Source organism: Tuber melanosporum (assembly GCF_000151645.1).
Source record: "Tuber melanosporum whole genome shotgun sequence assembly, scaffold_15, strain Mel28".
Lineage (NCBI taxonomy): Eukaryota > Fungi > Ascomycota > Pezizomycetes > Pezizales > Tuberaceae > Tuber > Tuber melanosporum.
Window position 1 is genome coordinate 925,190 of NW_003298808.1, and position 13,453 is coordinate 938,642.

The window sequence follows — 13,453 nt, forward strand, 5'->3', positions numbered from 1 at the left end:
ACGCACTTGTCAAAATCCTCATCACAGGCATTCCGACAACCATATACATGGTTAAACTGGAGGAACCCAAAGTCCCATCCAGAAACATCGTACGACCGCGTAGTAATCGGTACCAGGGCACGGCCGCCCCGGGGAAGAGCACTGGTATGGCCACCAGCAGAGGAGGAGGAGGAGGAGGAAGAGGAGGAGTCCCTAGCCATCGGCGACGATGACCGGACTGTTACAAAGTCCCCAGGGGGAACCTTGCGGGCATCCATGGGCACTACTCAAGAAAAGTAGCCCCAGGAAATCGAAAATTCGTAGAGATGTAAACAAAAATTTGTTTCAAGAAGCCGTGATAATTCAGTTTTAGCCAATAAAAAACAAAAGATTGTGAGCACTGGAGGGGTAACTTATGGGGTCTGGTAGAAGGAAGGGACATGAGCAGGAAACCATTAACCGGAACAGGGATATGTTTGGCTAGTTAACCTTTTTGCCAGGCTGTTGAAACTTGGCAACCAAAAACCTTCCCTCCAAACAAAAAGAAAGAGCCACCTGCATTGCCCCTCCCCCTTCTTTTTTTACCCTGTGTCTTCGCTCATTTATGGCCGTATTTTCACACATTGTTTATCTCCCTTCCTTCACCCCTCGAAGCCACTAGACGGCTTCCCTATCCCCGGTGCACCTTCCTTCTCCCTAACCTCATCATCATGAGCCGGACCGAACCGTCCAACATATCTCCCCCCGCGCCCAGGCAGGGACTTGCAAGAGCCGCAAGCTATAACGCCGCACTTCACATTAGAGATCTCCACGGAGCGCCTCCTACTCCAAACGAAGACCTCACAACTCCAGTTGAAATAATTACGCCCGAGGGCAAACGCGTCTTGATTAAAAACTCTGGGATTGTGCATACGGTTTCGCATAAGAATTGTGTGCTTACCGAGTCCGCGTTGCAATTGGTCGCAACCCTCTTCTACAACCCCAATCAGTCCCTAATCACAGTCGACGGAGAAGAAATCAATGTTGAGAAACAATATGTCAATTTCGGACCCTACATTTCAGACATGGCTATGTTCGAGTTCATCCAGACAATTGATGAGTTGCATGTGCCATGGAAGAAATGGGGGACCAACCATCGTTGCCTCGACTCTGCTGAACATCCAAAAGTCATGGAGATCACTCTGTCCATGCCAGAAATGTTACACCTTAGTGAATTAAGAAGACACACTAGCCTATGGAAGTTCGAGAGGAAGTGGAATGTCGAGCTTGTTTTACAGGAGAATGATATCTTCAGGCGGCACAAGCGTCTTGCTGTGTTCGACATGGACTCGACATTAATCGAGCAGGAAGTTATTGACGAGATCGCCAAGTTCATTGGGGTAGAGGACCAGGTTTCGGTATTGTTTGCCCCCCGAAACCTATTCCCTATCCAGCTCCTAATCCATTATAGTCTATCACCGCCCGTGCAATGAATGGGGAAATAGACTTCACAGAATCTCTTCGACAGCGAGCTGCACTTCTAAAAGGAGTCCCCTCAACAGTATTTCAGCAACTTAGATCCAGCATCACTTTTACCCCAGGTGTCCGCGAGCTATGCCGTGCGCTTAAGACCCTTGGGTACAAACTGGCAGTTCTCAGTGGCGGGTTCATTCCGTTGGCTGAGTATGTTAAAGGGCAGCTTGATTTCGATTACGCTCACGCAAATAATGTATGAATAGCACTCGGAAAGAATACCCGATAATCTGCTAACCAAGGATGCGATAGCTCGTTGTTTCGGAAGACGGTAAATTTCTCACTGGGGACCTTAGTGGCCCCATCGTGCATGCAGAGCGTAAAGCGCTCTTGCTCGAAGAGATCGCCAAAGAGAACGGGATCGCTCTTGAACAAACTATGGCAATCGGGGACGGTGCAAATGATCTACTAATGATGAAGAAAGCTGGTCTCGGCATTGCGTTTAATGCAAAACCTTCTGTTCAGGTTGCGGCACCCGCAAGACTCAACTCAGAAACCATGCTAGACGTCTTGTATATCCTAGGGTTTACTAAGGAGGAGATCCAGGCATTACTTGCAGTTGCGGGCTAGGTGGGGTTGCCGCGTCTTTTTTTTTTTTTTTTACTTCTTCGATCTAACCCAGTTTTTCACTGAGGTTTCTTTGTGCTTATTTTCACTTTCTTCTTTTCGTTCATAGCTATGAGGGAGGTAGTGTAGCTTCAGGGCCTGTGTCCCCGACCTTAAGAAACTCTAGTCGATTGAGTCTAGGCATACGGCATTCTAGCGGTCAATCGGCCCTCGTAGCTCAAAAGTAACTCCAAAGGTTTGAGAAGGTTTGCGAGTGATCGTCGGTGATCACTACCACAATCGCCGCATTATTGGAAGATCCCACTCGGGGATTTTTAAGGCACTGTATTCGGAACTCGAGTTGCCCGGTTGTAGGAGTTGGTTGCAGTTATCTCCACAAAATTTGTTACCTGCGGAGGAACCAGTTATACGTACGATAACTGGATCGTTTGCCTTTCCCGTTCTGAATACTTGAAAAACCGCACAGTACTGTATTGTGCAATTGAAATTAAATCCCAAGAGGCCTTCGCAGATGCAACAATCTAGTGCAGCTGGAAATTCCACGACGTCGTTGCGGTGAGACACCATTCTCGGGGTTTCCGCGGAATCTAAGAGCATGCCCTCACGATGAAAGGCTATGATAATTCGATTGGCTCCACGATCTCAGCGAGCATTTGTGGGCTGATTTGAGGCGCACGCCCTTATCCCCATCTCTATTATATCTGCCCTCTCTTAGCTTTCTTGACCGATCCCAAGTCCACGACATGATAACAAGAATCAACAAATCACTTTTTCAAAAATAATAATATGTGGTAACGGAATAGCCAAATAACTGAAATCTGGCTGTTCAGCCTTAGGCACTGCGGTCAAGGACTTTCCAGGCACAGGCACTGTAGGGGTGGGGGGGAGGGGTGCTGGGCACATGTCAGCAGAGTGTGTTCACTACATTTGCAATGTTTACGGATCGTCTCACTAACTACCGGCCAGCAGTATGGAGGACACAAACCGCACATGACATTTGATAGTTGATACCTCAGACATCCAGTCCGAAGTACAATTATTAACACTACTTTATCTTAATCACTCGTCTCTAAGGTGTATCTCACGGACAACACCTCGTAGTCTGCTGGCCTGCGATGGCCATGGGCACCATAGCGCGTCGAGCCACCGGACATGCGCAAGGCTCCGGCCAGTTATCCCACAAGTACATACTACACGGGTGAGGATACTCAAAACCCGAAAAGGAACTGGAAAACCAGCTATTGGTTTCTGGGATCGCACAATAATATATTCGTCCTTGGTATAATATGTTAGAATTGCGCACCTACGCATATGGATACAACCCCTGGCGCATGATGCACAATGACACTATATCCCAGGAATCCCATAGGCTTTCGTACCGAACCACCATAAAACTCAAGATGGAGTCTACCCTGTCCAGTTGATCTTTCTCTGCGTCCCCTGTTTTTCCAATTGCGGGAGTTGACGGATGACCAGCAACGTTTTTGAGATGGGGGCGTTTTGTATAGGGAAAAAGCAGTGAAGGGTATGGGCCCATGCCAACCAAAAATTTCCGATGTATGATATTGGCACGTCTAATTAAGAAACAGGGCTTGTTGCTTAACCCGGGTTGCTTAAAGCATGGACAAGTCCGGAAACAGAATTCGATTAAACCCGATTGGCCGCCTTGGGTCTTGTGTTATGATTCGAGGATTCGAGAACGCCTCTCTTGCCTAGGATTTGGAGATTGCTTCTATTGTGTATCATACCTTTCTGTCGGCCTTTAAGTCTACTTTATCCCAGCCTTGTTGGCCGTTATGGGAAAGATGTCTTTTTCATGGGTAATCACTCGGGTACAACATACAAGGGATTCTCACTTCCTCCGTCTTTGCTCAGGCGAAGAAGATCAAATATGAAGCACTAAGGGCAAAAGGCTTCCAGCTGAGGGCTGAAGCAGCTGCGGTGAGCATGGGATATCTAATACTATCTGATATCGTCAAAATGCGCACTCGGGCATCAAGTGGAGACTCATAGCCGGTACTAACCTCTCCAAGTCCTTTTTTCCCTTGCACCACTCCCACGGCACAACTGTGCTCCATGCTTACCTCACACCAAATATCTATTCAATCCGACGAAAATTCCCTAAGGAATTTACGTCATTGTCGCTACGTAGCCTCAATTTTGCTACACTTACCTTCTCCTCTGGCCATTTCCTACGAGAAATCCGCAGCTGAACTAGCCAGGCTAACAGCACTACCCTCGGCCTTGGTTCCAACAGGACCCAGAGTACACTACATGATTTCGAGGGCTCGAAAGATCACGGGTACAAACACTTTCGGGAATTCTGCATACCGCCTCACCATTGTAGGGCTGTCTAAGCTGGATATTGAGGATCCGTGAGTCTGTCGTGCTCTGCCTCTTGAGCGTTTTTCGGATATGTGATTTTTTATGTGAAGGATGAGTGATACCCACTGCAGACAGGTCTGGCAGACTTCGCACGTCTTTGGGTTATAAAAGTCTGAAATCCCCGACTCTCGGACAGACCGTCCAACTCAACATCTTGCAAACATTTATTTGCACAATTCAAAATCTCTAAACGTCTTTGGGACAAAGTCCTCCTGAACAGCAGTTTCCAGATAGCATCGCGAACAGCCCGGTATGCTTCTACCACATTCTTGCTCAATCCCCTTCAATCGCACCCTATGAGCAATCAGAGGTTATCGTGATATATTCAAACTAACGCCAAAACAAACAGTAGATTATTTCTGGTCCTCCAACAAACAAGAAAACACCCGAAAACTCCGAGACCCCCCATCCCTGCCATCACCTCAGGATGCCATCCCTATCCATCATACCCGTCAACCCGCCGTCGAGGGAGCAAACGATCCGGGACGCCATTTCGAGTCTTTTTAGGGACGAAGCTTCGCTCCGTGATATCGCTGGTAAGCTAACGCATAAACCCCTCTGGTTGCACCTAACCATACTCTGCCCCCCTCCTCTGCTAACCAATTCCCCTCCCGTCCGAACAGAACCAATCAGCAGCGAGCAAACCGAAATCTGGTTGCGGTTCGTCGTGCCTCGGATTGAGGAGGCCTACGGCGTCCCGGTGGACGCGGTTCAGGGTAGGATGCTCGATAGAGCCCTGGATGAAATAAGGAGGATATTTTCCCAGCTGGGGGAAGCGCCGGACAAGGTTCTCGGGTACGTCCTCACAGGTCGTAGGGGTGGTAATACCGGGGCTCAATAATGCGCTCGATGGTATCGGAGGATTCTGAGGAATTTGGGTATTGGTCTGGAGGGCATTACCGATGAAATCCTGGCGGGGAAATCCTCGGGAGGGAGGGATGAGTTATGAAGGCATTGGGCCGTCTTTTCATTATTGTTGTTAGGAGGAGGTGGTGAGGAGGAGGAGGAGGAGGAAGAGGAGGAAGTTTCCCAATTCAACTTTTGTTTTTTGCTGTTTCCCTTTTTCAGGACGTCTTTCATTTTTCCTTGTGCCGAGGCTCAAGCATCCCCCTGACCGTTGTGTTTTGTTTCTGTTCGCTTGCTTTGTCTGCCAGTTTGTTCAGTTCTGGCATTTCTTCGTTGTCTGTCCGGTTGCCTATCTTCCCATCCTACTGGCTTCATGCCAGCTGGTTAAGTAGAAGCCAACCGGTTAACTATGACCGTATTTACGCTCTTCTTACGCTCTTTAAAATAAAAAACCCCCATTAGGATATGATACCTTCACTTTATCCTTTTTGTGAAACAATGGTCGTTAGACTGCTTATTATACTGTAGCGGTATTACATTCACAGCAGAACTGCAACACCACGCTAAAAGGCTGACAAAAGTGACGGTTCTGATTTTTTACACTCTCCATGTTAATCCTCATAAATTATTATGCGAATATGCCTACAAGCAACTAAAAGTCTAAGGGTTCAAAGTATGGACCTTATTTAACTAACCAAGTTACAGATAATCAAGTTACAGCCCGCCTAACACAGGCAGTTCTGTACCACTGGGGCTTTATATTTCACCTAGCAATGTAAACACCAAAACCATGCCTGGATACACATCCCGGTAGGAAAAAAGGCACCTAACATCCCTGCCGCCTCAAAGCATCCAGAATTTCAACACGTTGCTCTAAATGAATAAATCCTCCGACTTTTCCCGGATCTCGTGATGACCAAATAGTAAGTCGCGTGTACTAAGCGACTAGATAGTAGCTTTTGCACAGGGCGCGCCGGTGTCAACCGGGTTTATTATACGGTGTCTCTTTGCCCCCCCCCCGCACAACCGGAGCGCAACCAATGCCACTGGTCCACCGGCATAGCACCGTACACAAATTCGACAATGCCGATCAGATTAATGTGCGGCAGGAAGGGAATCGGTAATGGCGGTATGACAGCGCAAAATAACTACGTAGCGACTAACCGGACTAGGCGGCAGGTTGTGCCGGGGGTGGGGGATGAACCACGGCCTCCCTCGGATGAGTCGGCATTCTTCACCCGGGCCAAGTGCGATATCTCCTCCCTCTACTGGGGGAGGCGCTGGTTCTCGCTACCGTGTCGTTCTCGGCGCCCTATCGGGTAGTCTAGTTGATTGATCGATTGATTAATTGCGGGGAATAATGTTATATGGTAAGATAGGGAAGAAGCTCAACTTCCCACGCTCAACGGCACAATCTTCATCTTTAACTCGGTCAGTTGACGTTTCGCCTCTCCCCCCTTCCCTCCCGGCCCGATGAGTACTCGAGTATAGCACGGTAGTATGGCCGCGGGCTGCCCAGCGGCTGTGTAGGAGATGTGTACTTGCAGAATGCAAGAAATCTCGAATGGTGGGTATGTGAATACCATCCCGAAACTTCTCTCGTCGGAGAAGTCAAATCTTTGAACCGGGTTCAAGTGTCAGAGCCAAGTAGGGCAAACATCCAATGGAAAAATTCACCGCGACAACTTCCCCGCTCACTCCAAATACTCTTGTGCCGTTACCCTGCCGTGTGCTATGTGATACTGTGGAACGGGCGGGGGCTCACCGACTGCCTGTATGATACTGTAAATACAGAGATGTATGATACAAGTACTGTACTGTACTCGTACTCTACGCCCATTCATTTCAGATTCACCTCGCGCAGGAGCCATCACTTGCACCCCGTGTATAACTATGGAACATCCGATGACGCGGGTAGCACAAACTCTTGCACTCTGGTATGACGTCGTGTGCACTCGCGCCACAAATATTGAGCAACCTGCGGCACGGTCCATTCCTTCCTTCTTCCCTCCCTCCCTTCCTCCCTTCTTCCTCCCTTCCTCCTTCTGTGAGACACAAGGAATCGGGCACTTGGCTTCTTGGTGCGTCGTGCTACCAATGGGAAAAAACTCCGGTGACTTGGATGGTGTGTTCGCAGGGAGGTAATCACGAGGCGTCCTATTACTCGAGTATACAGTATGCGCTTCACTGTAGTATAGTAAGTACACTTTTTTAATTGATGCATCTGATAGCCTATCAATGATTAATGCAGTGGTTTCTTTTTTGCCGCGGTCCCTAGCTCGCGGCTCTTCACGGCTGCGGTGGATCGTGCTGTGTGGTTGGTTAGCAGAAGTTACTTCTAATTATAGTGGCTATGTTATGTCATATAATTTCGCAAACAGTGAAGCGTTAATGATGCACAGTATGGTGCCGTTCTGTAGAGTATTGTTTGTCGCCCGATGGAAAAAAGTATAGACCCCTGAGGCGGATGAGTATGATAAGTAGTTGAGTAAAGTAGAGCAAAAAAATAACTATCATAATTATTACAAGTATTATGATACCGTAAATATTATTATTTTTTAGCTCGGGATGCTAGTTGATAACCACTTTCACGATGGAAGATACTACCTAAGCAGTTTATCAATACCTCCTCTACAAGTACAGTATCATACATAATTTCCCAAAAACCTGTTTTGATAAGGGAAAGGGAAAGGGAAAAAAAAGAAAGAAAGAAAGAATTACACCTTCTTACAAATAACAGGTCGATGGGAAGAAACAGGATGGGCAAGAACTTGGTGATCCTCTTCTCAATATACGAGTCTCTTGCCAAGTCCATCATCCCCCAGTAAATCCTCCTGGCCAACCGGTAGTCTTCACAGTGTGCATCACCCATCTGGCGCAGTCTTCACACATCTGTGCGTGTCTTCTCCAACTCATCACCACACCACCCACATCTCCCACCACCACGGGGCACTTGGGGCATCTCATCCACCCAACTAGAAACTAGTCCCAATAAGCTTTCATCCAGAGCTGTTCAGACATCGCTCCAGACCTTCCCGAGCTTCCCCCAGTCAGCCATCTTCCAGTACAGCCAGGACTCAACCATATTGTCAGGAAAACTAACTTGGCATTTAACGATCAATGCCATATACTGTGCACCAACCTGGTCTGAATATCTCCATATCAAAATCAGGATCTGATATATCACAAGGTCAATGTATGATATACCATCGAATGTCGGTACCAGGGGTCTTTCTACCATATACCTATGGTCCACAACAAACTCCCTAACTCAGTGCCCGTGCCTACACTTGTAGCTAACCTCTAGTTACTTCCACATCTCATCCTCCGCATTAAAGTCTCCCAATACCACATCAACCACCCGGAAGACTTCAAGCACACTACCCACATCATCAATACTCATCGTGGAGTTCATATATACACCTCCGCACAACCTTTCAACCCCCTCCCCCTATCAACAAAGGAAATAATACATATATACTCCTGGTGCTAAACAACATTAAACAGTTCAACCCTACTTGCATGAGCCCACACCTCAACTCCACTTTCTTTAACAAAGGAAATCAACTCTATCCCACCGCATTCACTATCTACAACCCTCCCATCAACACCCCACAGCAGCTTCTAAACAAAAAATAAATCAACAAATGAAAACACCTTAAACATCCTCTCCCGGTTTCTCAGCCTCCTCCCCACATTTAATGCACATATTGTACCATATATTAAAAGAGGGATTCCGTAGCGCTGCTAGTCTTTGTGCTCACCAGGCCTAGGGAGAAACGAAAACTATGCAAGCTACTACTCCCCCGGGTCGACAACTCCTGTTTCTTGTTCCAGACCTTATCTGGCACCTCCTCTTGAAGTACTTCAGTGATGGTATAAGCTCCATGGGAGTCAGCTTCTTCACTTTGTACTCCGCCCCTGTTTTTCCCTTGACTGCGTTCTCCTCACTCCTCTTGGCCTTCTTGACTATCTTCTTACCCTCAGCCTTCTTCTTTACCAAGACTCCAGGTTAGAGTGTCGGCTACTCGCATATATAGTTCATACGTTGATGATGGTATGATCTTAGTGGCTGGGACTTCGAGATCTATCATAGCTGATGTGGCCAAGAAAACCTTTGAGGACTGGCAGTGGATGGCCTGGGGGAGAAGTATGAACTTCTCTGCCCAGAAATTACAATGGCTGGGGTTGGATGACTCGGTGTAGAACAAGATTGATTTTGGTGGTGTGGACCTGGACCTGATTGAGTGTTAGAGAGTGCTAGGATACTTCCTAAACCGGTTTTTACACTGGGATCATTATGTCGAGTACTAGTTAAGCAGAGTATTAGAGGTGAGAAGGCACATAGGAGTACTGATGAGGAGGTAGGGGGGAGGGCAGAGGGACTTGGGGCATGGGAAGCCTACCGGCTGATCCAGGTAGCCTATCTCCCAATGGTATGCTACAGGTTAGAATTCTTAACTAACTATAGGTCGTATGTGAAGAGAATCCAGGTACATGTTAATAACTGCATACATTGTACATTTCAGATACCACCCAAACTTGCCAACAGCATTCTCTGGGTGGAGTTTGGGATAACACCTGTTGTGGTTCAAGAGCACTACCTGCAGCAGAGGTGTTTCATGTGTATGACCACATATCATTACGGGGAAAAATTCTAGTGGTGTTTAGTGATCCGGTCAGAATGGGAATTTGATGGGACACAGGAGGTGATAACCAATTCTGACAAGGTGATGGTCACATGCCCTGTTATTTGTATTGATCAGGACAAGACAGAAGCACTGGTGGCGTTCAGGGTATCTGAGAGTGGGGGATGTGAGACAGTAAAGGTATACACAGATGGATCCAAAACTGGTAAGATGGTTACCTGTGCATGAGTAGTCGTCTTGAATGGTAAGATAGTGGGATCATGTAGATTCAGTGTACCTTTGTTGTGGTCGATCGTAGAATGCGAGATAATGGTGGTTGTTGATGTCTTGTAGGCTATCCTGTTGTTTTGCATTTGTCAAAAAGTAGAAGTCCTGCTCAATTGTCTACCAGTGCTTATCATAGTGAGGAATATAAGTTGTGATGATAAGACAGCTGGAGTATGGGACACACTCATGCCGCTTTTGAACTCATTCGAGTTTGTTGGCTTCCAATAAATCTCTGAACATATGAAGATTCCCGAAAAAGAGATATTTTACTCTATTGCATAGAGCTCAGTTGGAAGGAGCCCTGGCATTCCCATTGTTAACAGTTTTGGTATTAGGAATAGCATGGTGGCACGCAAAATGAGGCAGTATGAGTAGGTTGCATGGTACCTTGCCCAAGGCCACGAATACTACTCTAGGGAGCCGACCAAGCTCCGACATTTGAGGGAGCTTACCAGGATAGACAAATACGTCTTGGTACAGTTATGCAGTGGGGCCGGGTTATAGAGGCATGAGGATTGCAGTTGGGGTGGTGACCGAATGCATTTGGTCAACTGTGATTGATTTAAAGATAGAAGGCCTAACCTGGTCAAACTGCTTATCAACAAACACATTGGGGAGTGGGTGATATGCTGGCAGAAGCACAACTGACTTGGGCTGTAGGTGCTATTAGGCAAAGAAGACCTTGACAATGTGAGGGTGGTGGTCGGAAACCTGTTCCGTAGGGTATTTTACGTGGACAGGGGTGATGGTAACATCCTTGATATAACCAACAACTAGAGATGTGATAGATTTGGGATTTACCATGGGAAGGGTGGCTATTGCATACTTCTAGTTTTACCATTTCATATGAAATGCAGGTACCTGTTTCTGATTGGACTGGACCATGACTTTGCCTGTGGAGGTTGTAGGAAGAAGGTTGCGTTCAAGGCCAGGTGGTGGCATCATAATTTCAATGGAAATTGCGTAGCAGAATGGACAAAATCTTTTTGAGATGGGCTGCAGAATAGGTGGGATGGGGAGAGTATGGAATACTGTACTACGTTTACGGTGTGGTGGGCTAAAGAGTGTGGGTACTTGAGGTCTAGGTTCTGCTATGTTTGCAGTACAGCAAGAATACCAACAGTAGCAAGAAGACATTTCAGGAGGACGACTAGATGTTGAGACAAATTGATAGAAGATTTCCTTTGTTGAGTTAGGAGTGAGATTGGATAAATTGTTATTATTGAGGTGACAGTTTATGTTTGGGGATGATTGTTTGATGTTGTGTTATTTTGTTTTGTTTTGTTTTTTGTTTTGTTTTGTTTTTTATTTTGTTTTTGAATTGTTTTGCTTTGGTAAAAGGTGGTGTTGGCTTATCATGAAGACATAATGCTATTGGACATGTATACCAAGTTGGTGATGGCCCTTGAGGAATAAAAAAAACTATTTATATGGTCAAGTCACTTTGCCAAGTCTGGATAACTTGTATAATGTGGGGTTCAGCCCTTGAGTGATATCAACCAACCAATCAGATTAGTTCTCACTCTGCAGAAAATGGATGACAACAAGGTACTTACTGCACATTATCCTCACTGTACTGTCGTATCTCATTGCTATGTGGAAATACTGACATGAAAATTACACTTAGATTTTACTCCTCATAACTTAATATGAAGTATTAAGAGAAGGCTACAACAACATTAGATTTACAAGTTATATTAAAGTTGAGGAAGCCTAGTCTATAACTATAAAGATGAGAGGAAGATATAATTTGCGCCTGGAATAAAGGCACTGGAAAATTACATGGAGGAGGAAAGTGGCCTAGAGTAGTGAATAAAATATGAAGAAGTTTGCAAATCTATCAGTTTAAGAAATACATATTACTTTAAAGGAAAAATTACTTCTCGGGTTTGTTGAAGTAGTTGAGAAGTCTAGGTGATCAAGTAAATAGTATGGACATGTTTTTTTGCTAATAGGTTGAAGCAAACAAGTAATGAGATAAGAATTGCAGAGAGTAATAAACTGATTGCATTTGCCAGGACAATAAGTTTATATTTCTCTACTCACAGATTTCCTGGGGTAAAGGTATTAGTACAATCACTATCTTAGGTGATATCATATCAGTGTATACTAGTACTTCTATCACAATCCTGAGGAGAATGATGTTGAGGTTTTAGAAAGCTAACTACCATGTCCTTATAACTTTAATCCCACCAGACATGTTTAAGCATACCTCATCAATCAAAGAACTTCCTAGCAAACACCACTCCTGCTCAGATATGCAGTAGATAGCTCAGATATGCAGTAGATAGACCAGAAGACAAGGCAGAAGGCAAGGCCAAAAGAAAACTTCCTGTTCAGCACTGAGAGCTGATACAAGACTCTTTCAAGTTACTTGAAAAGCTGACTGAAGCGAGCGCTCCTAGGAGGATTGAGAAAATTATCGGGACAAATAAATGATATAACAAATATCTATTTCACAATATAAACTCTACAAACATGCTCACTTGAGGTTTCAGGCAGGTTGGGGTCACGAGCAGGTTAGCGCCGTTGCCCCCTCCCCGAGCGGTACGAGTATTCAACCCGCCAAGAAGCGCTAGACCCACGAACGGACTAGCATCCCAGGTTTAGCGTGCTCAGCTATCACCAGAAACTCTGCTATCGGGTCTGTATGTACGAGTAATATTTCATTGTTCTCTGGGCTTATTACTTGCATAATATTTATTATTATTCGAGTTGACCGGTTGTAGGGCGCTTCTATTTTCTCGCTGTTTGCATGGTCTTTTTATCTTTTGCTCACTCTCTTAAATTTTTTTTTTTTTTCTTATTCATGGTGTGTTCAACCATGAACTCTGTTTAGACTACCATTCTAGATTCTAATAGTTTGCACCAACTCGCAGTTTTTCGGGTCTAGTGGGTTCTATCATGTGGCGGGTCAAATTTGGATGTCGATGGATATTCCATAGCCAAATCAGAATCACTGCAGACACCAATGGACAAACCCCCGAATCTACAACAAGCCGCTCTGGGGGAGGTGGGTGAGGAGAGCAAATATTATACGCTGCCCCAGGATACAAAGCCCATTGACATGATGAAGTAGGCCCCACCAAACTCCGGGGGTTCCGAGAATTCGAGGCACCGACTATCATACTGCCCGAATTGGAGAAGGAAGTAAGAGAGAAGAAAACGCCTTCCGGAATTTAAGCCAATCTAATCTAGTCCAGCCCAGCCCGTCTATGGTAGCAAAGACAAAGGAAATGAAAATGTGT

General features: G+C 45.9%; 1 protein-coding gene; it reads left to right on the plus strand.

Moving 5' to 3' along the window:
* Window positions 1-689: 689 nt before the first annotated feature.
* Window positions 690-2,206, plus strand: GSTUM_00004781001 (uncharacterized protein; the record flags this gene model as incomplete). XM_002836551.2 has 3 exons in its annotated part: window positions 690-1,376; window positions 1,430-1,687; window positions 1,744-2,206. 3 exons carry the CDS (start codon window positions 690-692, stop codon window positions 2,059-2,061), a joined length of 1,263 nt encoding a protein of 420 aa, XP_002836597.1. The 3' UTR covers window positions 2,062-2,206.
* Between the last annotated feature and the right edge of the window lie 11,247 nt (window positions 2,207-13,453).